The 25,826-nt window shown below is 43.1% G+C and overlaps 1 protein-coding gene across 3 annotated transcripts in view; it reads left to right on the top strand.

The window, feature by feature from the left end:
• The first annotated feature begins 6 nt into the window (after positions 1-6).
• Positions 7-25,826, top strand: part of Sik3 (SIK family kinase 3) — a 220,650-nt gene continuing 194,830 nt past the window's right edge. Inside the window, exon 1 of one of the 3 annotated variants that reach the window (XM_026779148.1) lies at positions 7-157. In XM_026779148.1, the coding sequence (XP_026634949.1) occupies positions 59-157 (99 nt within the window). In that variant the 5' untranslated portion in view covers positions 7-58. The remainder of the gene's footprint in view (positions 158-25,826) is intronic. The other 2 variants (XM_005347253.3, XM_005347252.3) reach the window with 2 other exon arrangements.

Raw genomic sequence — 25,826 nt, forward strand, 5'->3', positions numbered from 1 at the left:
CGCTGTGGCCCCGGCCGCCGGCCAGCCGCGTCCCGCAGCCCCGACCTCCCGCGGGTCGATGGCCGCTCGCATCGGCTACTACGAGATCGACCGCACCATCGGCAAGGGCAACTTCGCTGTGGTCAAGCGGGCCACGCACCTCGTCACCAAGGCCAAGGTAGTGGCTCCGGGGACCGCGCGGCTGCGGGCTGCGCTGCCCCGGGGGGCGTTGCAGGGCGGTCGGGCCAGGGGTCTACGTAATTCCCGGGGGCTCGGGTCAGGGTCAGCAGCGGTGACGGCGGGAGAAGGCAGGGACCCCACAGCGGAGCTGGCCGAGGGGGAGAGCTGAGCAACTGGGCACCTAAGGGGTCCTTGGGGCTGTGCGCAGGGTGCGAGGGGGTGACTGGAAAGGAGGCATTGGGACTCTCAGGGGGCCGGCGGACTGCACGCCAGGAAGACTCCGGAACCAGCAATTAGGAAACCATCAGAAATGAGGGCAGGGACTTATGAAATGTGGACCACAGGATGGGGGAGACGTTCCACTGGCCACCTCAGGTTTCCCAGAGGCTGCGGGACGGCTGGGACACGAACTGAGGGTGTGCAGTGGGTGCAAGATACGAAGGACCTGGCACCTATGGCAGAGATAGGAATCCACGTTTGATTATTTAAGACTGATAGATGGTGTCAGTTGGAAGCCTGAGGAGTCGCACACTTGATTATTGGAGGAGACAGTAAAGAAAACGGGGAAATACGGGGAAAAATGGAAGGGACCCATGAACAGAGGTTCCAAAGGTCTGGGTTTCTGGTGGCATTAGCTAACCAAGGGTTAAACAATTTAGGATACATGGTTTGTTGATTATTTTTTGTTGTCAGAGGGTCTGGAATTGTGGGCTTTGTAGAGCCCAGGGTGGGTTTTTCGGTAGGGATTGACACTAAAGAATTATACACATTTGGGCCCTTTGGTTCCCAAGGGATTTGAGGAGCTGTAGTAGTGAAATTGGCCAAGGTCAATTAGGAAGCCATGTATGTATATACATAAAATATTTTTCTAAGGAAATAGAGGGAGCACTTTTACATAGCCTTCTTCATTGAGAGCATCGAGGAATCCTTTAGTTTTGATGGAACCCACAAAGCCCATTTGAGTTCCCAATTATCCTTCACTCTCAATACGTCACTTGAATGGATACTTTTAATGGAGTCATTCATTATATTTAAAACAGTAGCTGAGTTTTTCTTCAGCCTGGCTAATGAAAAACCTTTACAGCTTCTGCTGTTTCCTCCCCAAGCCACACCAGTTCCCCTCACCTCCTCGCCCTAGCCGCTGGTTATCTTCCCTACCTTGTTTTGGCTTTTATGGTAGTCACTCCCTATCTGGGCCTTGTCTCCTGCTTATGTGCAACCTGAAGTTCCTTCCCTCTCCTCTCTTCTCTGTCAAAGACGACTAGGGGCCCTTCTTCCTAGGGTGGCTGGGTAGGTGGCTGTGGAGGAGTGATTGGTCAGTTTCACTTCCTCTGGTGGGACCCCTGCAAGCCTTTTTTGTCAGTTTTTACAAGAGGGCCTCAAGTCTTCAGAGCCAAGTGCCATACTCAAGTGTGCCTCTCCTGTTGCAATCGCTCAGCTAGGCAGCTGGAGTTGGAGGCTGCTTCTCCTTCCCCCCACGGTGTGTGGAGTCCTGTTTACTGTTGACCAAGCCAAGCTTGTGTTTACAAACAATATGCCTCCGTCCTTGTCACCTATCCTTTCCCCTCTGCTTCTGTGATTATTTTGCCCTGACCTCTGGGAAATGGACTCCACAAACGTAATTGGTTGTCTGGCTATGTTTTCTATGATTTAAAGAATTTTGAATCTTCCAACTCTTAGATATACCAAAATATTGATTTAAAAAAAATCTATGACAGGCTGGGTTGAGTGTCTTATAAACATAATTGCAAACAGTTGATTCTTGGCTTTATATATAAAAGGGACATTTCTGTCTTCAGTAGTCAGCAAAGCCAGTGCCTAATTATGGTTGGTCTGGCTGCTTTCTAGTGTGTGTGTGTGTGTGTGTGTGTGTGTGTGTGTGTGTGTGTGTGTATGTGTATGTGTGTTTATGTATAGAGTTTTTTCTCTGAGACCTTGGTATCCTTTAGGACTGCAGCCTTTACAGCACTGACTTGTTTATAGACGGGTGTCACTGTTTATGCTGGTTTTTATCTTTGATCGTTTGTGGCGTGCAGTTATGCAATTCCTATGTATGGAAATATTCAGACCCGAATGAGGCTGAAATGGCCGGGACAATGAGTTGCATGTGTGGGAGAGACCACGCCAGCGTTTGTTTGTGCTTCTGTAGCAGTGTGCAGTGTCCTAGCTCCAGTTCCAAGTGCCCTATCTTTTCGCTACTTAAATGACTCTGACGACATGAGTGAAGCTCAATTCACAAGGAGCTGTCACGTGCTCAGTGTGAACCGTGGCATATTTTGGCCTGCTCCCTGCTTATCTGGATTCATTTTGGAAGGGGTCCTTTGACACTGACAGCTGAGATGTGCCCAACAGCTGCTGGCATGCAGTGTGATGGCCTAGTAAGGCCATGGTTTGGTTATATAATGGCAGGGAAGGTGCCTAGGTACTAGAAGTTGCGGGAGCCGCTGCGTCTGTTATTCAGGGCGATAGATTTTTCTCCGTATGTCCTGCAGTGGAAATCTTCTGCAGTCAGGTCAAATGGAGGCAGATGATTGTTCTTCTCTTTCTATATCTCTTTCTACAATAGGTTATCCCCTCGCCCCTTTAAAGGTGTATGATTTTTTTTTTCCCTTTCTATCTCCTTTTCTCCTTTGTGTCACTGAATGGTCTGGGTTTTTCTTCTGATGCTGGATAAAAGTCAGACCCAGATAATTCCGACAATGCCTGTGTTGGTAGGAGAGGTTAGGCAATAGGCATTTTCTGTATATCAGAGAACTATTTATGACCCCCCTCTTCCTACATGACCCTTTCCGAGGACTAAGAAGCTAAAGCAAACTTCATTTATTGACTAAGCTACTGCACTCTGTCCAACAATAAGAGAAGCTGGCCCCTGTCCAAATCCTCTGTTAACTCAAACTTCCCAGAGTAGGACTCAGGGGCGAAGAGAAGAATGTCAAGAAAAGGAGCTCTTTTCCTATGTGCGTGTTAGTACCTTTGTAGCATGGCTTCCAGGAGCTGAGACTCGGTGCTGGCAGCACTGCAGTGTTTTGAGTGCCACTGCAGAAGGGCTCACGGGAGCGACAGGCTTTGGTCAGCCGCTCACCCTGTCTTCCTTTGTCCTACCTGCTTTGATTTCCTTTTTTTTCTTTTTTGAGCCGCATAGCCCAAGGTTCTCTATTCTTTCGTAGAACACTATAAAGTATTAAGAGGATTTGTTTGTTTGTTTGAAATAGATTTTTCCGCTCTCCTATTACTTATAGTCTGTTGCCTGTGCCTAATTGTACCTTCAAGCTAGTTGGATGGCTGGAACAAAGGATAGATAGCTACGTTCTGTGTGTATTTAAAACTACACATGACTTGGGAAGCGTTTGGCCAAAATGTTATTTCAGCATGTATCCTTCAGTCCCCTGTCACTGGTTCTTGGTAAGAGCATCAGTTTTACCCAAAACTGCCTGGTTTGAATGCTCTGCTGTTTAATGCAGGGCTGTTCTGGGCCCCGAATACTGACCTGCTAAACCTCTTTGTGCTTGGATTTCTTCATCTGCAATGGGATGGCAGGAGCACTCACCACACCAGTTTTGAGTGTTGGGAAGATTAACTGCTGTGTGTAATGCTGTCCATGCAGTGTTCGGCACTTAAGAAATAGGTAAGAAATGTCGTCATCGTTCTCATCGGGCGCTACAGTCAGTAAGACAAGGCCGACTAGTCCAGGGAAGAGCTCCTGACCCAAAGTGCCATTGGTTCTGGATAGGTAAACACAAGCCACATGCTATGCTTTCGTGCCAGATGCCTGCTACTATTTCAAGTGCTGCTTTAAAGTTCCTCAGTGTAACACTCTAGAGTCCAAACTGGTCTGAAACTCTTGGTGATTGACCCTCTTGCCTCAGGCTCTCTGGTGTTGGGGTTATAGGCATGAACCACCACATTACTACATTGGGCTATGAAATTTATTCAGAATAGTTTTTCATTACGCTTTGTTTGATTTTATTTATTTTTATTTTTATCTATTTATTTACTGTTGTTTGAGACAGGGTTTCTCTGTGTCCTGGAACTAGCTCTTGTAGACCAGGCTGACCTTGAGCTCACAGAGATCCACCTGCCTGAGTCTCCTGAATGTTGAAATTAAAGCCACTTGCCACCTCCTGGCTAAAACATTGGCTTTTTTTTTTTTTTTTTTGCTTTGGAACATCTCAAAATATTTACTTATTAGAGTGCTGGGGATTGAACACTGTTACACAAGTAATTGCATCACTGAGTACGTTCTCAACCTTTTTGTTTTCCCTAGATTCTTTCTGTAGCTCAGGCTGGCCAGGAACTCACTGTGCAGCCCACAGAGGTCTTGAATTTGAAAGCTCTCCTGCTTCAGTTTCTCCTTTGTTGGATTATAGGTGTGCGCTAGCTACCACACATGATTTTTTTCTTTTTTTACTTTTAAAATTATTTTCAAATTAACTAATTAATGTGTGCCAGTGTTTTGCTGGCATGGTTGCCTCTGTACCACCTGCTACTGATGCCCCTGGAGGCCAGAAGAAGACATCAGATCTCCTGGAACTATTGTAAGCCACCAGCCTTATGGGTATTGGGAATCAAACCCTGGTTCCCTGGAAGAGTTTCCTGTGCTCTTAACCAGTGAGCCATCTCTACAACTATATGATTACTTTTATTTTTTTGAAGCATGGTCCTATGTAGCCCAGTGTGGTCTCCAATTCACCATCCTCCTGTCTTCTTTGGAGTGTTGGGATTACATGAAGCCTCTCACCTGGCTCAAATTTTCACTGTTTTTTGTAATTAATTTTTGTCATATTCATGATGGAACAGGTTTCTGGTTTTTGTTTGTTTGTTTTTTTGCACGTCACCTTTTCTTCATAGATTCACTTAAATTCTATGGAGAATATGGAAAATGTTCCTACACGTTTGTAGCTGGCTGTAGTGACACACGCCTATAATCCCAGCACTCGGGAGGCTGAGGCCTCTAGAGGATCATGAGTTTGAACCAAGTTTAGGTTGGTCCTCATATGTACCAGGCAAGTATTCTACCATTGAGGATATATCCTCAGTTTAGGATTTTATTTTTTATTTTTTTATTTTTTTTTGGTTTTTCGAGACAGGGTTTCTCTGTGGCTTTGGAGCCTGTCCTGGAACTAGCTCTGTAGACCAGGCTGGTCTTGAACTCACAGAGATCCGCCTGCCTCTGCCTCCCGAGTGCTGGGATTAAAGGCGTGCGCCACCACCGCCTGGCTCAGTTTAGGATTTTAAAATTTAAATGTGTCACAGAGAAAACATTTTTCCCTAAGTCTTAATTCCGAAGCCTGTGAACATACGCATTTGCGCAAGGTGTGTTTTACTGCACACTCTGCTCACAAGGACTCAAAGCCCAAATTTTGCCTTTAAAGAAGAGTTTAATGAAGCTTGCTTGTGCATGTGCCCTTTAGGAAGTGGGAGCAGGGCCACTAGTAAATAGAAGAAGAAAGATACTGAAACCAACTTTTGCATGCCATACGTGAGATGGTAGTTGCATCCCTAGACAGTCTAGAGGTGACTGCTGAAGGGTGACTAGGTTCATTTTGGTCTCCGTGTAATGGGGTTCCTTTTTTGCTTGAGCCTTTGTGAGTTGCTAAGGCCAATTAGGACTAGTCTTTGCAGAGCCAGAGCACCAGGATTCCACTTTCAGCATCAAAGATGTTTATTTTAACATTCTGACTTTGGTGCCAACTCCCTAGAAAGTCATAGATCTGGCTCAAGCCAGAGGCGCCCAGACCAGTTGTCTCAGGGCCAGAAGTGCTGGTTCGTTTCCTAAGCATCAGTCTGGCTAGTGTGTTTTGGTGCATGGCATAAAAGAGAACAAAGTCAATGCTTTGAAAATAGAAAGAAGTGTTCTTTATTCATAGAGGCTCTGAAATTGTAAAAGGTACCTAAGACATTTCTGCTAAGAGTGAAATCTTCCCCATACCCATTCACTCATTCATGCAGGTTGTTTGATGGACTCTAGCTTTGGAATACACTACTTAAAAAGGGACACACACACACACACACACACACACACCACAAACAAAAACTCAACCTTTATCTTGGAACTTACTTTTATTTCTTTATTTTGAAACAAAGTCTTGCTATGTAGACTGGCTTGCCTTGAACTTGTAGAGATCAATTTGCCTCCAGTGCTGGGATTAAAGGCATGCTCAAGCACACTTAGATAGAATTTACTTTCAAATAGTTGGAGATAGGTAAGAGCCCTGCAAAACAATAAACAGACAAAAACATCAGTACCAAGGAGAAAATGAATGGGCTAGAGACTAGGGGAAGGATGCACCTTCAGGTAGGCCATAGAAAGCAAGATGGTACTTTAGCTGACAATGGGGAAAATCCAACTTTGAAAGACTGAGAAAACAGAGCATTCTAACTGGACAAGAGGAATGTCAAGGCAAAGACCCTGGAGACCGAAAGGACCACCCAAAGATTAGATCTGAGGCACATGTCTAGGACTTTGGTGGGTAGAGTAGTAGGGATGAGTTCAGACAGGGAGATAGGCCAGATTCTACAGGTCTTCTCCTAAGCATTATGAAATTGGCTATGACCAGGAGTTGACATCAGATTGCAGCATAGCCGAGCACAGATAAGTTTTGGTTGGTGTAATTTCAAAATCCCATTATGATTATTTTATGGCTAAGAGGAAAAAAAGTCATGTCATGCTGTTTATTTTTTGAGGCAGTGAAAGTTGTCAAATTTAACAGCATAGATTTTTTTCCCTCTATTAGAGAATGTCATACATTTTGCATACTAAACATGATCAGCCAACAAGTCCTTGTTGAATTTATTGATGTTCCATTCAAATTCATTTCTACTATCCAGAAAGACACAACAGAATTTAGAGTCTCAGTTAAAGAAATGTTTACTCAGTATGTGCTGGGGGTGGGTCATGCATATTATCATACATGTGTAGAGGGCAGAGGACCACTTGCAGGAGTTGGTTCTTCCTCTCTTTGTACTCTTGGAATTGAATTCGTGTCCTTAGACTCTCTGGCCCTGAGTCTCAGGTTTTAATGGATCGTTAAGATCATTTAGAGCACTGTGCATTAGATTCATGATGTCTTCTGTAACTTTTCCTCTTTCCCATTTTCCTAGAGTGCTATAGCCAGTTCGAAGATTGCTGGAATTAGAATCTAGATATCCCAGACTTCTCAACTCATAGAAAATAGTGCCTTCATGCTATGAACATTCGCTTTTTGATTAGCAGGATAACACATACATACCAACCAAAGTTGAAGATGTTTACTTTATGAAAGCAATCCTTCAAAGTGAGATATCGTGAAACATTTCCAAGTCGGAAGGTTAACCATGCCAACACGGTCCACACCTGTCTCGTCATCCTGCTACTTTGGCATCCTAGCTTCCTGCCTGCAGTCCTCTGCCAACTTGCCTTTAAATCTCACTTAGTCCTCAGTGCCCCTTCTTTTTTGTTTGCTTGTTTTCCAAGACAGGGTTTCTTAGTGTAACAGTCCTGTCTGTCCTGGAACTCACTCTGTAGACCAGGTTGGCCTTAAACTCAGAGATCCGTCTGCCTCTGCCTCCCGAGTGCTGGGATTAAAGGTGTAAGCCACCACTGCCCAGCTCAGTGCCCACTATTCATGACAGATGCAAAGGAAATCAAAAAGAGAAGGACATAGATGTAGGAGGATGACCACAATCGTGTGTACAACTTAGTTTCCTTGTGTCACTGTATGGAGTGCACTTACTTCTAGGGAACACAGCTAGCTCTGCTCAGGTTGGCTTGATCCTCCTGTGAAGGGGACTTTCTTGGATGATCGTTTCTCACCGGCCAGACCACTCCAGTCACCATGCACCACCTTACAACTAGATACATACTTACCCTTGTGATATGGGTAAGAGCAAGAGAACGATTTATCTACCTTTTTAATTTGGTTCTTATTTCTGGCCTGAGTGGTGCCTGTTCTCTGTGAGACTGTCCCTCACCCATCAGGTGGTTCCCTGGCCTCTTCTAATACAGAGTAACTCCCTTTCTGCTGAACTGGTAGAATTGGAGTGTCCTGTGGATGACTTATGATAGCATCCAGAGGCTGAAAATTATACATAGTCTTCTGGGCTTTTGTCCTTGCATAATAAATCATTGCTAACTAAATAGCCAAGGCAGTGTCACTGTGAAGCCCCAGCATCTATGATGAACGAGCTGGAAAGGCCTGTGTTTAGATCTATTCAGAGTAGAATTCTATCAGCTACCACAGAACTGTTGGATGAGCCATCATGAAGTTATTTTAGTAACGTATTCAGTTCAGCAAGCGTGTGACCCATGGTAGACAAGGACTCTACCTCTCAAAATGCAGCTTTCAAAGAGGTAGGAATCAACTGGACGCAGTACTACACACCTGTAATCCTAGTGCTTTGGAGTTGGAGGTGGGGAGATTAGCAGTTTGAGGTCAGCCTCCCCTAGTGGAGTACAGGCTAATCCAGACTACATGAGACCATTTCTAAAAGAAAAAAAAAAAGAAGTAGGGATTAGATTATGAGTACTTTACCACATTTCCCAGAGAATTAATAGGAAAGAGGAGAGACCCCTTTGCCCTTTGCCTCTTTAGATTGTCTGTGTGGGCGGGGCTTACTCAGATGGGGAATTTTGGCTAGTTAGTTCAAGTTAAATTTAGGTTTTGATTAAGAAATTCTGCCCAGAGCTGGGCGATGGTGGCGCACGCCTTTAATCCCAGCACTTGGGAGGCAGAGGCAGGCGGATCTCTGTGAGTTCGAGACCAGCCTGGTCTTACAGACCTAGTGCCAGGACAGGCTCCAAAGCCACAGAGAAACCCTGTCTCGAAAAACCAAAAAAAAAAAAAAAAAAAAAAAAAAAAAAAAAAAAAGAAATTCTGCCCAGTTTCAGCTCTAGCACCTGCTTGCCAGCCTTGAGTCCTTTCTTACAGCTCCCCACACATGTGAATGTTTAGGTTCCAATGCTTCTCCTTATCTCTTCCTCTCTCCTCTCCTTTCTCCCCCTCTTCCCTTCCTTTTTTTTCTTGAGAGACAGGTTCTCACTATATAGCCCCATGTCATTAAGAGAACTGGCTAGTCAGATCCATACCCTCCCGATACAGGTGAGGACTAACAGAACCATTTATCTGGAGTTCCTTTTAATTTCACTCTAATCTCTGCTCTGAGGGCTATCTATACATGGTCTCCAGCACTGTCCTCATCTATTAGGTAACAGCAGCAGTCTAGATAACACATTCACTATGTGTGTCAGGCTGCCCTGGACTTGTAGTGATCTTCTTAAGCATCCTTCTCCTGAGTACTGGGATTATAGGTGTGACCACCCATGTATTTATGGGTGTTGGGGACTGAACCCAAGACTTCACATATGCTAGACAAGCATTCTACACACTGGCCTATATCTCCTGCCCCTTTTTTGTTTGTTTGTTTTGAGACAGGTTTTTGCAATGTAACCTTGGCTGGCCTTCAATTTTTGAGTCCTCAGGTACCTAGTGCTGGAATTACAGGTAGACACCATGCACATTTTTTGAAAATCTCGCTGACCATTGGTCATTTATACATTGGCTCATTAATTAATTCTTTCTCTTCATCTACCCACTCACCCATCCATCAAGAAACCCTGTCTCAAAACATAAGGATGGGGCTGGAGAAATGGCTCAGTGGTTAAGAATGCTTCCTCCTCTTCCAGAGGACCTGAGTTTGGTCCCTAGCACCCACAACAGGTGGCTCACAACTATCTATAACTCCAGCTCCAGGGGATCCGTAACCTTCTGACTTTCACAGGCACCATCACACCTTTGTATATTCACACAGATACACATGTATAAATACAAATAATAAAAATAAAACATTACAAAAATTAAGAATGAAGTTGGAGAGTGATAGAAGATACCTAAGTGTTGATTTCTGGTCTCCCCACATGCATGTGTACACACCTGTATACACATGCATATCTTCCCATACACACATGTGTGCATGCCTGCACTTGTAGAACTGGATGATATAAGTATATCCAGTGAGGTGAAATCTTCTGCTTACATCCCTATAGTTTCTTTAAAGAAAAAATGGTTTGCTAGGTGGTGATTGTACACACCTTTAATCCCAGTACTCAGGAGACAGAGGCAGGTGAATATCTGTAAATTCGAGGCCAGCCTGGTCTACAAAGTGAGTTCCAGGACAGCCAGGGCTATGCAGAGAAAAAAAAGAGATTATATTTTGTTTACTATTTGTGTGTGTAAGCGAGAGGACAACTTGGGAGTTGGATCTTCCCTACCATATGGGACAGGAACTTGGGTCATCAGATACCTGCACCTGATGCACCATCTTGCTGGCTTCTCTGCAATTTCTTAATCGTGTTTCATAAAGATTTATAAGGGTTTCTTGGATCAGTTTAAGTGCTAGCATCTGTTTATTTCTTGCAGTGTTCAACATACTTGATATTTCTGAAAATCATTGTTTTTTTTTTTATTTTTTGTTTTTTTGAGACAGTTTCTCTGTATGTCTTTGGCTGTCCTGTAACTCATCTGTAGACCAGGCTGGCCTCGAACTCACAGAGATCCAATTGCCTCTGCCTCCTGAGTGCTGGGATTAAAGGCAGAAATCATTGTTTTTTTTTTTGGTTTTTTTTTTTTTTTTTTTTTTTTTTCGAGACAGGGTTTCTCTGTGGTTTTGGAGCCTGTCCTGGAACTAGCTCTGTAGACCAGGCTGGTCTCGAACTCACAGAGATCCACCTGCCTCTGCCTCCCAAGTGCTGGGATTAAAGGCGTGCGCCACCACTGCCCGGCAGAAATCATTGTTTTTAAGATTAAAAAAAGACAAATGTCTAACTTCTATTGTTTGATGGGGGGTACAGTTTAATCATTTAATATGATTATATAGCTAGTGCTTATAGCCGGACTCTTTTGTTGGAACTGTTGGCTCCCCAATAATGACATGAAGGCTTATTATTAATTATGAAAGCTCAGACAATAGCTTAGGCTTCTTTCTTTCTTTCTTTTCTCTTCTCTCTCTCTTTTTTTTTTTTTGTCTTTTGTTTTGTCTTTTAAGACAGGGTTTCTCAGTGTAGCCGTGACTGTCCTGGAACTTGCTCTATAGACCAGGCTGGCTTCAAACTCAGAGAACCACCTGCCTCTACCTCCTGAGTGCTGGAATTACAGGCATGCACCATCACCTCCCAGATATTTTAATTTTTTATAGTTATAAATTACATTTATGGTATGTGTATGTATGTGCATGTTCATGTCAAAATCTACCCTGTGGTCCTGGGGATGGGTTGTGGGTTGGCAGACTTAGTTCAAGTACCCTTGATTGTTCAGCCATGTATCTGACCCATGAGTCGTTGAACTCATGTGATTCCCCTGCATCCAGCCTCCTGAAAGCTGCCACTGTAGGCATATGTCAGCTCTCCACCCAGAATTCCTTGTTTCCTGTGATCAGACCCGGGCTTTGCGAATGCCTGGCTAAGGCTCCCGCTGAGCAGCATCTCCAGCCCCACAGTCCCTCTGTTAAATGGAAAGCTCTTTCAAACCAAGCCTCATCGGGCTAACTTCCCTTAGTTGACACCCCAAATATGGTCAGTATGGTCAGCCAGGGCTCCAGCTTTCCCCTTCTGCTTTGAAGACACCACACTGTCAGGCTGTGGGCTTTTCCTGAAAGAACTTCAGACTTCTTGTTCTTTGCTTTATAACTACATGATTCAATTAAAAAAAAAAACCCTCAATTTTCCATCACTAGCCAGTGATCCTCATGAGTTACTTTAATTGGGCTTAACCTTTAATGGATTAACTCAACAGGTAACCCTTGTGACATCTGTATGGAAAAAAGTAACAGTTATTGGTACAAGAAGTTAGATTTTATTCTTCTCAGGGTAGACAAGGGGTTAAGTTAAAGGAGCATTTGAACCTAATGGAGGAAGGAAGAGAAGCCAAATGAGGCACGATAAATTCCTTACCTCAACCACACTGTCTATTTTTACTGCCTCTCCTCTACCACCTTTCTCTTTTTTTCCTGTTCATAAAAATAACATTGTGTTCATGGAACAACTTTGGGAAGATTCTGGAAATTATGAAGAAGCAGACAGGAAAATGTCATCCGTAACCCTGCCACCCAGAGGCGAGGCGGGAGGTATTGATACTGTGAAGCACTCTTGCCAGCCTGGGTAGTGAGAACCAGAGGGGCCTGTTTATGCTGCCGTTCTCATGCCGCTCTGCCACTCTGCACTGTCAGTACTGTTGTAACATCAGTTTTAATATCGTTCTGGTGATATGAATACTGTTTTTGTGGCGTTTTGTTTTTTTGAGTCTTTTTCATAATTGAAAAGTTTTAATTAAGCTGTACGGTGGTGGCGCACGCCTGTAATCCCAACCCTCAGGGGCAGAGGCAGGAGGGTCTCTGTGAGTTCGAGGCCAGCCTGGTCTACAAGAGCTAGTTCCAGGCCAGGCTCCCTCGAAAAACAAACAAACAAAAAAATCAAGAAAAGTTTTCATTTCATAAATAATCTGTGGCAATGCTATGGGATCTGAATGTTCGGAGTATTTTAGATTTTTTTTTTTTTTTTTTTTGTATAGCTAACCTTTCCCCTTTCCCTGGCTGCCTTTGACTCATTCTTCTGTCCCTTCCACTCACAAAGGGACAGAAGAAACTATTGAAGGAGAAAGAGAGGTTCTCAGAGGCGGGCTGTTTGTTGATCACCTGAACCTTTTTGTTCTTTGTTACTTATTTATTTGCTTTTGAGATAAGTTAACATTATGTAGCCTAGGCTGACCTCAAACCTAAACTCTTCTGCCTTAGCCTATAGGTGTGAGCCACTGTATCCAGCTTTGACTTATATATTATTATTATTTTTTATTACTCACTTGTTTGGAATTAGGTATGGATAGAATCCATGTGTTGTCATTGATGTGATCCCCCCCCCCCCCGTACGTGTATAGTATGGGGATCAAATCCAGAGCCTTTCAAATGCAAGCAAGTGCTCTACCACTGAGCTACAAGCTCAGCCACTGGTGTCACTTGAGTTAAAAACAAGTGCTTAAAAATATTTATTCTATTTGTATGTATGTTCAGGTGCCCATAGAGGTGAGGAGAGGACGTCAGAGTTCTTGGTCACAGAGGCACCCACTGTAGGTGCTGGGATCTGAGCCCTGGTCCTTTGGTAGAGCAGTAAGCACTCCTAACCACTGAGCATCTCTTCAGACCAAGTGCTTTTTTTGTTTAAACCTCTGTAGCTTTCCTTGCCTCCTTTTTTCTTTGAAGCAGGTTTAAAAAACACCTGCTTTGAAAAGCCAAAAAAAAACAAAACAAAACAAAACAAAACAAAAAAAAACCAAAAAACCAAATAAAACAAAACCAAAAACAAAACACATTGACTAATATTTGACTGTAGGGTCAATGAATTTTTTTTTGTTGTTGTTGTTTGTTTGCCCTAGTTGGTATTCCTTCATCTTTCCATTAAGCACACCTATAATTTATTATTTCCAATTTTGCTTTGCTTTTTTTTTTTTGAAGCAAAACTTAGGGGTTGTTAAAGGGATATGAGTTAAGTTCTTGATTTTTATGGTCTTTCTCTTGCCTATGTCTCATCCATATCTAATTTGACTTTATTAAATTTTTTCAAGTTGAATGCTTGTCACAGAAGCTTGTCTATTTTTTCTTTGTAATTTTCAACAGTTTACGTGATATTTAATTAAATCACATCATTATAATGCCAAGAGCAATTAGTGTGAATTAGGTGTGACAACAATAAAACCCGTGGGTGGGTATGTGACTCAGTGATCGCATGTGTGTCTGTCATGTGTGAGGCCATGGGTTCCACCCCAGCACAGAAGAAAGAATAACGGTCAAGCCTGTAGGCATCGATGTCAGTAGAAGTGCCTAGGTATACAAGGTTGTAGCTGATGTTGGGGACAGTGCATATTGTGGCCTCAGTTGTTGTACAGAGAAAGGGAAGCATCATTTAGTTTGTCATGCAGCCATCTGAGATAGTTTTTTCTTTAACTAGTGAACACCTTTATTACCCAGATTGTAATAAATATAAAATGATTGTGTCTTCCATGAAATAATTATTGAACTTAAGAAGTCAACAGAGCATGCACAATAATGGGTTTCATTTAGCATTTTCATATACCCATGTGCTTTTATTTGAATCAGTTTAAAATTATAAATATGCTAAAGCTGCTAGGAGTTTGAGGACAAAGTGTTTTATAGATTCTCACTCTCCTTTATACTTTGGGGTGGTATTTTTGTCCACTTATGTTAGGATGTGTGTGAATTGAACGGAATTTGATAATGGGCCATGGTGTTAAAAAACTGGAAAGGAAACAGCCCGAAGACTCTAGATGAAAAGGTTTACATCCGTTCACTGTCAGTGCAGTGTTCCATGGAACAAGTTGACATTTTCATGTAGTGACTTGTTTTCTGTCTCTGGCAGGCAGTCTTCCTTGGATGCCATGGGAAACAGAATTGTTTTTATTGTGGAAGGCAGGAGCAGAGCTTGTGTTTCTTTGGATGGCTTGGACACCTGCAGGATTTCTTACTTCTGTCTCTGCTTCCTGCCTCCCTCCTGTTGTCCTTTCCTTCTGTCAAAATGTTCCAATGTTACATAAGCAATATTCTGACAATACATGAGGCTTTCAGTAGCTCCTTTTTTAAAAAACCTGTGAAATAATGTTTTTAGTGATTGTGTTCTTGGCTTCCTTTCTACTTCTGACTCAACAGCTGCAGTTATCTTGGCCTGATGGGTAGTTGTATGTGGCCGTGATCTTTGTGTCCCTGTCAGCTGCAGAATTAGGCTTTTACATATTGTACCTAAATAGCTTCTGTGAATGTAGTAATTCTGGGAGGCAATTAAATGTTGAGATGGTATTTTCGGATCTCTTTAAAGAACGTTACAATGCTGAGGAAGAAAATCACTTGTTGGAAGCTTGTTGCTCATGAGCCTCTGCCATGTAGACAAGGAGCCAGAGATCCGAGCCCACTGCCCCTGTGAGTTCATTGTCTTCCTTTTGAGTCAGCAGCTACAGCCAGGGCCCGGCTCTATTTACGCCATCAGTGGAAAGTGGATGGCTACACTGAGTCACAGTCTCGACCATGTGTCAATGGTTGTTAACGTTTGAGGTCACAAATTCATTTTTGGAGATCACTGCAGTCTTTTTTCTAAAAAGATTTTTTTGGTGTGTGGTGGCTTTGATATGTGTGAAGGTCACAGGACACCTTTCAGGAGTTGGTTCTCTTTTCACCACGAGGGTCTCAGGGATCAAACTCAGGTCCTTAAGATTAGCTGCAATCACCTTTACCAAGTGAGTCATCTTGCCAGCTCTAGATTTTAAAAACCACATTTCAGTTGTGTTTAATAGTCCTCTGTATAGTTAAGCCACATTTTGTTTATCGTTCTATGGATTGCATGTTGTGATGTTTTTACTTTTTTTTTCGAGACAGGGTTTCTCTGTGTAACAACCCTGACTGTCCTGGAACTTGCTTTGTAGGCCAGGCTGGCCTCAAACTCACAGAGATCTACCTGCCTCTGCCTCCCGAATGCTAGGATTAAAGGCGTGTGCCACCACTGCCTGGTGATGTTTTTACTTTTTAACCTGATATAAATAATGCTATTGTGAAAGTTCATGTACAGTTTTTTTTTTTTTTTGGTGGAGTTGCATGCCTCATATTAAATTGCTTGATCGTACGGTGACTTTGCGAAGAACTGCCAAGTGCTTCGGAGTTGCTGACCCCTTTACATTCCCACCAGCAGTTGCTGAGAGTCCTGGTTCTCCCCGTGTAAATGTAGTCTGTCACCTTGGTTCCAGTCCTCTGCTGGGTATGACGTGGCGTCTCATTGCTGTGGATGTGCATGCTTCATGACTAATGGCATGGAGCATCTGTTCACCTTCGAAGGAAGGTTTTGTGTGTCTGCTTTGGAAAAATGTCAGTTTACATCCCTTTCCCATTTATAAATTGGGTTGTCATCCTTGTCGAGTTACACAAGTTCTTCTTTTGAAAAAAAAATCTTTATTTTTTGTTGTCGCTTTGAAAAGAGTCTTGGCATGTAACCCAAGCTGGTTGCAAACCCATGATACTCCTGCCTTAGTCTCTCCATTGCTGGGGTTACAGGCATGTACTATGCATGCTGTATTTGGCTTATGAATTCTTCGTATGTTCTAGATACATATTCTGTATCAAATTTTTCTTTTTGGTTTTTTAAGACAGGGTTTCTCTGTGGCTTTGGAGCCTGTCCTGGAACTAGCTTTTGTAGACCAGGCTGGCCTCAAACTCACAGAGATCCGCCTGCCTTTGCCTCCTGAGTGCTGGGATTAAAGGCGTGCGCCACCACCACCCGGCCTCTGTTTTTCAAGACAAGTTTCTGTGAGTAGTCCTAGCTGTCCTGGAATTCTTTCTTTTCTTTTTCTTTTCTTTTTTTTTTTGGGGGGGGGAACTTTTTTGAGACAGTCTCAGTCATTACACTCCATCTTTTCCTTCTTGATTCAAAAGCATCCTTAGTCAGGGCTGACACTTGGAGTAGAGCTCTCCTGGCACATGTTACCCCCAGATTCAATCCCCAGTTCTGTCCAGGTAAAAAGAAGGAGCATGTTGTTACAAGTCCTCACCCTCACTGAATCTGTGCTCTTTCTTTGTTTTGATAATGTTAAGTTTAAAAGGACACTTGGTGGGCTGTTTTAAACATTCTTAAATATAGTATACCACCGGGTGAGAAGTACCGTAATTTTCCTTAGTAATACTTTTTGTTGCCGTTGCTTAGGAGATGCTACTTAACGTTCTCATTAAACATTAATCTATTCTGAGTCAGCCTATACAATGGAAATGATTTTGGGGATGTTACTTGCTGAAGAAGTTTTCTTAAAAATTATGTGTGTGTGTGTGTGTGTGTGTGTGTGTGTGTGTGTGTGTGCTTGCACTTAAAATTTTAAAACTTGTTTATTTTGTTTTATGGGTATGGATATTTTATGTGGATGTATGTTTCTGCCCATGTGTGTGCCTAGTGCCAATGTAAGCCAGAAGAGAGTGTCATAGCCTAGACCCGGAGATACATACAGTTGTGAGCTGGTATGTAGGTGCTGGGAATGGAACTCAGGTCCTCTTGAAGAACAGACACGTGCTCCTACTGTTGTGCCATTTCACTGGCCGCTTGTGCTGTAATTTAGGAAAAGTGGCGCCCGAGAGAAAGACGCCATGTGACAGAGCTCATGTGGAGAGGTTTTTTTTAGATCTATTTATTTATTTATTTATTTATTTATTTATTTATTTATTTATTTATTTATTATGTATACAGTATTCTGTCTGCTTGGATGCCTACAAGCAAGAAGAGGGCACCAGACCTCATCACAGATGGTTGTGAACCACCATGTGGTTGCTGGGAATTGAACTCAGGACCTCTGGAAGAGCAGCCAGTGCTCTTAACCTCTGAGCCATCTCCCCAGCCCCCTGTTTTTTTGGTTTTTTTTTTTTTTGTTTTTAAATTAGGGAAAGGGAAAGGAAAAAGGATGGAGGGGAGAGGGAAGACCAGCCTCTGGGGACAGGAGCAGCAGGAGAGAAAAGAGAGGCAGAGAGAGAGAGAGAGAGAGAGAGAGAGAGAGAGAGAGAGAAAAAGGAAGAGGAGAGAGGAAGAGATGGGAGGTGGGTAAGGCAAACATGCACAGAGGTGCTCTTAGTGGCCGAAGCTGTGGATATATCCTGTCAGGACCTCAAGGGCAGGCCAGTACGGATGCCTGAATACTAACATCCTGTTCTTAAATTTTTATTTTTCACAGTTTCCCACATCTGTGCATATGTGTGTGTGTGTGTGCATGCTGCTTTATTCCTCTGTTGCTGTCCTCTCTTGTCCCCCTGACTAAACCCTTTCTTCTTTATCACAAGTTTCTCTCCTGTTCTCATGTCCTTTTTGCTAGTGTTTCTCTGGCCCATTGCATTCTACTGGGGTTGCATATAGGAGCTTGGGTGAGGGGTTATTTACTGGAGCAAGCACAATTTACCAGTGGCTACATCATGGAGGAATGTGACCTCTGGCAACCATTAACTGCCAATAGCTCTTGGGGGAGGGGTAAGCCTCCCCAACCCATGATGGAATCTTGATGGGCTCAACCTTGTGCAGCTCTTGTACAGGTAGCCACTGCTACTGTGAGGTCATGTCAAGAGCCATGTCATTGTCCAAAGGAGAGTGTTTCACACCACTCCTTCCTTATTCTTGGTTCTTACATTCTTCTTCCTCTTCTGCCGTGATTCTTGAGCCTTAGAGGGGATGGTATAGATGCCCCATTTATGACTAAGCACTGTGTGGTCACTTCTTCTCCATACTTTGACCACTTATGAGCCTCTGCCATAACAGTCACTTCAAAGGGAAGATTCTATGACCCAAGGCTGAGAATTGCCCTAACCTGTGGGCATAAACTTAAATGTTTAGAAGGCAGTGTGACACTGTACCCATGTAGCTGAGGAGTAGCTGTCGGTCTCCCTCCCAGTGCCTATGAACTTCCCAGGCACGGGCTTTTGCTCAGGTCTACTATACTAGGAGTGAATTTTTGTGCAGTGGCCTAAGTCCAGTAGGAAAGTGGCCGATCACCTCCTCAACAGTCATGCCATTATTGTACCAGTGCACGTATCTTGTGTGGCAGCTTGAACTGTAGTTTGTAGGCTTCACAGCTGGTTGAAACAGTTAATGACTTTCCTCCAGCAGCCTTTTGGTTTCTGAAGAACTTCCTATAATATGCTTAGTTCTAGCTTTATTTACTTTCGTTTGTTGTTTGTTTGAGACAGGGTTTCATATAGACCAGGCTGGTCTTGAACTCACCTTCAAGCTATGGATGACCCTGAACTTCTGGTCTTCCTGATTTTCTTACCTCTTAAGTACTGGGACTACAGGTATATACCACACTCAGTTTTTGTGGTGCTGGGGATTGAACCCATTGTGCGTAGGCAAGCACTCTACCAAGTGAGCTACAGCCCTAGCTTCTAGCTTGTAGCTGACTGTCTTTAAAAACTAACCACAGTGAGAGTAGAGAGGTGGCTGGACAGCTAAGATTCAGTTTCTAGGTGGGTGTAGTGGTACACACCTTTGGTCCCAGCTCTCAGGAGGCAAAGGCAGACAGGTTGCTGTGAGTTCAAGGCCAGCCTGGCTTACTTGGTGAGTTCTAGGGCAGCCAGGGCTACATAGTGAGACCCTGTCTTGAAAAAGAAAAAAGAGGGGCTGGAGAGATGGCTCAGTGGTTAAGAGCACTAACTTTTCTTTCAGAAGACCCGGTTCAATTCTCAGCACCCACATGGCAGCTAAGAACTATCTGTAACTCCAAGATATGACACCTTCACACAGAGATACATGCAGGCAAAACTCCAATGCAAATAAATAAGAATAAATAAATTATTTAAGAAAACATTCAGTTTCTAGCACCCACATAGGGTGACTCCCAACTCATTGTATCTGGAGCTTCAGGGATCTTACCTTCTTCTCTGGCATCTGGCACCTGTGCTCATGTGTATACACAATTCCACACAAACATAATGTTAAATCATGTATAGAAAGAAATAAAATTAGTCAAACAAAAAACAACCTTTCATTACCTTGAGAACTTAAAGAATATTCCTTAATATTTTTTCATTTTTAAAAATTATTTATTTTCATTTTATGTGCATTGATGTTTTGCTTGTGTATATGTCTTTATGAGGGCATCAGATCCTCTGGAACTAGAGTTAGAAACAGTTGTGAGCTACCTACCCTGTGGGTGCTGGGAGTTGAACCCTGCTTCTCTGGAAGAACAGCCAGTGCTCTAAACTGCTAAGGCATCTCACTAGCTCCCTCTTTTTTTTAATAAAGAGGGAGAGAGGTCAGGAGGGGAAGGCAGGAAAAGCATTAAGATAATTGTAATGGCACCTCGTTGTCTGCAGGGGAGGTGGACGAAAGTTGATCACTATATAATGTTACATAGGGATCAGACAGATGGTGAGTGCTGTATTCCCAACAGGAGGATCGCTGCAAGTTCAAGACCAGCCTGGTCTCTGTCCTGTTCCATATCAGCAGAGGCTATATAGTGAGACCCTGTATCTTCCCCTCACCTCCCTTCAGAAAGTTCCATGATTCAGTTTAGTGACCTTGATTTTCCACCTCGGTGTGAGATGCAGTATTGGAGTGATTAATTGCGGAGATTCTGGTGGAGTTCAGGAAACACTTCTGAAAAAAATATCACATTTTCTTTGGTGTAGTCTCTTCTCTGTAAAACATTAGAAATTCCTAAACTGTGAACTAGAGCATTCTCTTGGACTCTTCTTGTGTTATCTTTCTCATGCCAAGGCCAATTTCAGGGTTCCGTTAGCGAGGTTAGAGGCAAAACTGGTTACTGAGCGTCTGGAGAGCTGATTGAAAGTGGCATGCTTTTTGTGATAGCATTCTTGGTTTCTCTTTGATTGGAATGTTTAGAGTGCTTGCATGTGTTCCATTAATTCCTTTTTTCCTTTCTTTTTTTATTTTATTGATATTTATTGAGCTTTACATTTTTCTCTGCTCCCCTTCCTGCCTCTGCCCTCTCCCCTTCAATCTTACCCCAAGGTCCCCATGCTCCCAATTTACTCAGGAGATCTTGTGTTTTTCTATTTTCTACTTCCCATGTAGGTTGGATCTATGTAAGTCTCTCTTAGTGTCCTCATTGTTGTCTAGGTCCTCTGGGATTGTGGTTTGTAGGCTGGCTTTCTTTGCTTTATGTTTAAAAACCACCTATGAGTGAGTATATGTGATAATTGTCTTTCTGTGTCTTGGTTACCTCACTCAAAATAATGTTTTCTAGCTCCACCCATTTTCCTGCAAAATTCAAGCTGTTTTTTTTTTTTTTTTGCTGTGTAGTACTCCATTGTGTAAATGTACCACATTTTTCTTATCCATTCTTTAATTGAGGGGCATTTAGGTTGTTTCCAGATTCTGGCTATGACAAACAAAGCTGCTTTGAACATAGTTGAGCACATGTCCTTGTGGCACGATTGAGCATCCTTTGGATGTATACCCAAAAGTGGTATTACTGGATCTTGAAGAAGGTTGTTTCCTAATTTTCTGGGAAATCACCACACTGACATCCAAAAGGGTTGTATCAGCTTTCATTCCCACCAGCAATGCAGAAGTGTTCCCTTTTCCCCACAACCTCTCCAACATGAGTTGTCATCAGTGTTTTTGATCTTAGCCATTTTTACATGTGTAAGCTCAGAATTGTTTTGATTTGCATTTCTCTGATGACTAAGGATGTTGACCATTTTCTTAAGTGTCTTTCAGTCATTTTAGATTACTCTGTTGAGAGTTCTCTGTTTAGGTCTTTACTCCATTTTTTAACTGGATTATATGATCTTTTGGTGTTCAGTTTCTTGAGTTCTTTGTATATTTTAGAGATCAGACCGAAGATCTTTTCCCATTCTGTAGGCTGTCATTTTGTCTTATTGACAGTGTCCTTTGCTTTACAGAAGCTTTTCAGTTTCAGGAGGTCCCATTTATTAATTGTTTCTCTCAGTGTCTATGCTGCGGGATTCTATTTAGGAAGTGGTTCCCTGTGCCAATGTGTTCAAGTGTACTTCCCACTTTCTCTTCTATGAGGTTCAGTGTGGCTGGCTTTAAGTTGAGGTCTTTGAGCCATTTGTATTTGAGTTTTGTGCATGGTGATAGATATGGGTCTATTTTTATTCTTCTACATGTTAATATCCAGTTATGCCAGAACCATTTGTTAAATATGCTTTCTTTTTTCCATTTGACATTTTTTTGCTTCTTTATCTATCAAAGATCAGGTATTCGAAGATGTGTGGATTGATAACTGTGTCTTTTATTTGGTTCCATTGGTCCTCCTGTCTGTTCTTATGCCAATACCAGGCTGTTTTCAGTACTGTAGGTCTGTAGTAGAGTTTGAAGTCAGGGATTGTGATGCCTCCAGAAGTTCTTTTATTGCCCAGGATTGTTTTGGCTATCCTGGGTTTTTTGCTTTTTCAAATGAAGTTGAGTACCGTTCTTTCAAGATCTTTAAAGAATTTTGCTGGGCATTGCATTGAATCTGCCGTTTCATTAATTCTAAAATAACCTAAAATTTACAAGTGTATTTCTGCACGATTCCTCATTTTCTTTAAAAACAGCAACAAGTTGTGACTAACTTTCAGACTTTTTCTTAATAAGCCTAACCTTGGATTTCAGAATCATTAAAGGAGAAAAATAACTCAAGTAGGTTTACTTGGGACCCTTGGTCTCCACCCGGGAGTTAATTAAGTGCCGCTGAAAATAACCTTGAAATAGAGAGTTTTATGTGCCAGTCTTCCTTTGCAGCTCTGGGGGGACGGAATGGACCTCCTTTTCTTGTAGTTTTCAGTTTTTCTCAACGCTGGTCGTAACTATGAGACCTTTAGATAGTTCTGTCCCAAGCACACCAGTGAGCAGAGATGTTGGGAGGTGTCAGTTATCTCCTGTTGATTTGTCACCCTTGAGATTTACTGTGCTTGCAAAACACCTGTCTGCACTGGGCTCTGCTGTGTGGCCAGCTTTTGTGCTCGCTCCAGAAAAACAGATACCTGTTGGAACAGTAGAAAAGGAGAAAGAAGAGCCAGCAAATTCTATATGCTTTCATGGAAGAGGCTTTCCAATTAGAAAGCTTTTGTAGGCTTAACCTTCTTGCCCTAAAGTAACCCAGCGTTTCATTATGTATTCCATTGAGGTTTTAGAACTCAGTGCCAGAAAGGGAGAGGAATAAGGTTGGATGTGAAAGGAATATTCAGAGGATGAAGCCTAGCGTCAACAAAGTGCTGCTTCATAGGCTTGCTCCAAAAATAACCCGCTTACCATAGGGGAGCCAGAGGTGCCGTGGCTGCCCTCCTGAGCGATGTCTGAGGACCTGGGGGTGTTGCTCCACTGTGATTGCCACAGGGGAGCTAGAGGTACCATGACTGCCCTTCTGAGCAGTGTCTCAGGTCCTGGGGGTGTCACTCCACTGTGATTAGAGCTGCTGCAAGCAGTGTTATTTAAAATTTATGTTTAGAGAATGTTGCCTTTGGAAATTAGGAAAAAAAAGATTTATTTAGTCTTATTTTATTTGTATAAGTGTTTGTATGTGTGTATCTACTACTTGCATGCCTGGTGCCCATTGGAGGCCAGAAGAGGGTGTCTGATCCCCTGGAACTGGAATTACAGATGGTTGTGAGCCATCATGTGGGTGCTAAGAACTGAACCATGGTCCTTTGCAAGAGCCGCTGGTGCTCTTAACCAGTAAGCAAGTTCTCCAACCCCTGCCTTGGGAACTTTTATTTACCCCCCATGCAAAGTTATTCAGCGAAGTTTGGAGGCATGTCCTGCCAGATTGGAGGAAATTCTCTCTAAATGAGGGACTGCTTTGGATTATACACATCCAACCCTTGAAGTTCAAATTAAAAGTTTGTCTCTGTCTTGTAGTCTTTGTGATTAAGAGAGAGAATTCCCTATTTCACTTAGAAAAGTTAGCATTGGATGCAAACCCCCATGCCTTGAATGTAGGAAGTGTTATAGTTCAGAGGCCCCTGCTAACTAAGCTCTAAGAGTTATAAATAACATTGAGTGTGGAAATGCATCACACAGACACATAATTAGCAAGTCAGGAAGCTTGACTAGAAGGAATAAATTAAATGCAGTCACTTGATGGAGTGAGATCATGGAAGGGAACATAGTTTGCTTTGGGTGGCTGTAAGTGTGATGTTGAAGCTGGCCCAGGAAATGAGTTGTGGATATGCTGTCATCCTCACTACTGGCTCAGCCCATTTCTCAGGCGTACAGTTGTACGAAGAGATGATTTCCTACACCATTTATGGAAATAAGGGTACAAAGGTTTAAAGAGTGCAGAAGAGTGGCAGTGGCAGGGAGAAGTGTCCTGCCTGCATTCTTTGAAGCCCTCCAGGTTGCCTTCCAGAGTCAGTGGATGTCCAGCATCAGTGTCTTAAGTGTGTTGATTTTTATCCTTTTTATTTCAAACAAAACAAAAAACACCTGCTGTCCTGGAACTCACTATGTAGATTTTTTTTTTCCAAGACGGTTTCTTGGTAGCTTTGGAGCCTGTCCTGGAACTAGCTCTTGTAGACCAGGCTGGCCTCAAACTCACAGAGATCCACCTGCCTCTGCCTCCTGAGTGCTGGGATTAAAGGCATGCGCCACCACTGCCCTGCTGTTTGAGAAGGTAGGCATTGAACCTGGGTGAGGTGAGCTGGAAAGAGGGAGGGATGCACCTGTCATCCTAGAAATCAGGGTCCTGCCTGCTAAGCGTGAGGAGGCTGGGCATCAGCCTAGGACAGGGACGCAAAGGTATGTGGGCTTGGAAGAACTTCAAGGCTCTGCTGCTGCCTGGGAGTACAGAGTGTGTTAAGCCAAAACTTGGAGGCTCTTGAGAAATCTGGGAATTTCAGCCCTCCCTAGAAGACTCTAGGCCAAATAGCATTCAAGATTTGTCCAGGGAATGCATTTGGCCTGAGGCCACAAACGAGGAATTCAGCTCACAGTGAAAACTCGATTTTCTTAGAAGCCCCAAGGTTAGGGAGGAGTTGATAACGTGCTAATAATAAGGCTTGGTTGTCCTGTTAGTTAGGGCCTCAAAACAGAGCCTTTTCCCTCTAGAGACCTCTTAGATTCTACAAGAGTAGATAACTCACCTTTCAACTGGGGTCTAGAGATGAAGAAATAAGCTGATTCTTGCTCTCATTATACAGTTAATACTATTTGGAAGCCTGGTCATCAGCGATACTACCATCTGCCAAGTCCTAGTCCGTTCTCTGCACTAGTCCCTCAACATACAGAGTGAGAGTCTGGTTTCTGTGGAGGGAAGCAGGAGTTGAGTTGTACCTTGTTCAGATCTTTATGTGTTTTAAGTAGGAGAGCTGAGAGACATAAGTGTGTCTGTGGGACTTTAAGCTCTTGCTTGCTCTCTTACTGATGATATTAGGTAGTGGATGCCAGAGCTGAGCACTGGGATTCCAGTTTCAGCTGGACCTAACCAGAATCTCACCACTGTTCTCTATAAAGGCATACTGTATAGCCAGACAGCTTGCCTGCTGTGGATGATTTGAACTGAAAGACGAAAAGAAACTCCAAGGAGGTGCTGAATATGTATATATTATAGGGTAGGGCTGGTGAGATGGCCTAGTGGTAAATGGACACACCACCAAGACCCACAATCTGAGTTCAAGAAAGGAGAGAACCAGCTGTTGCTTGCAACTTGACCTCTAACTTCCACTTGTGCTGTGACATGAACATGCCTGTGCACATGCAAACATACGTGTATGTTGCTCTCTTTTTTTCTCTCTCTACATAACACACACACACACACACACACACACACACACACACACACACACACACATGTTTTTTCAAGACAGGGTTTTTCTGTAACAGTCCTGGCTGTCCTGGAAATCACTTTGAAGACCAGGCTGGCCTCAAACAAACTTAAAGATCCACCTGCCTGTCCCTCCTCAGTGGTGGGACTAAAGGCATGGATTATCACTGCCCAGATAAAAAGGTCAAATGTTTTTAAAAGGTTTGGCTTTAATAGAAGTTTAGTTCTGTCCTCAAGTCCTTCTGCATAGAGGTTATACAGCTCTCCTGAAGTGGTGGTAGTGTGAGCCCTGAGTTTTCGGTTTAGGAGGTGTTAGCACACATGGAAATGTATACTCATACCCATGAATTCTCCTCCATTCTGAAACTTCAGGAAGGGTCATTTTGACTTAGC

Source organism: Microtus ochrogaster, chromosome 5 (assembly GCF_000317375.1).
Source record: "Microtus ochrogaster isolate Prairie Vole_2 chromosome 5, MicOch1.0, whole genome shotgun sequence".
Lineage (NCBI taxonomy): Eukaryota > Metazoa > Chordata > Mammalia > Rodentia > Cricetidae > Microtus > Microtus ochrogaster.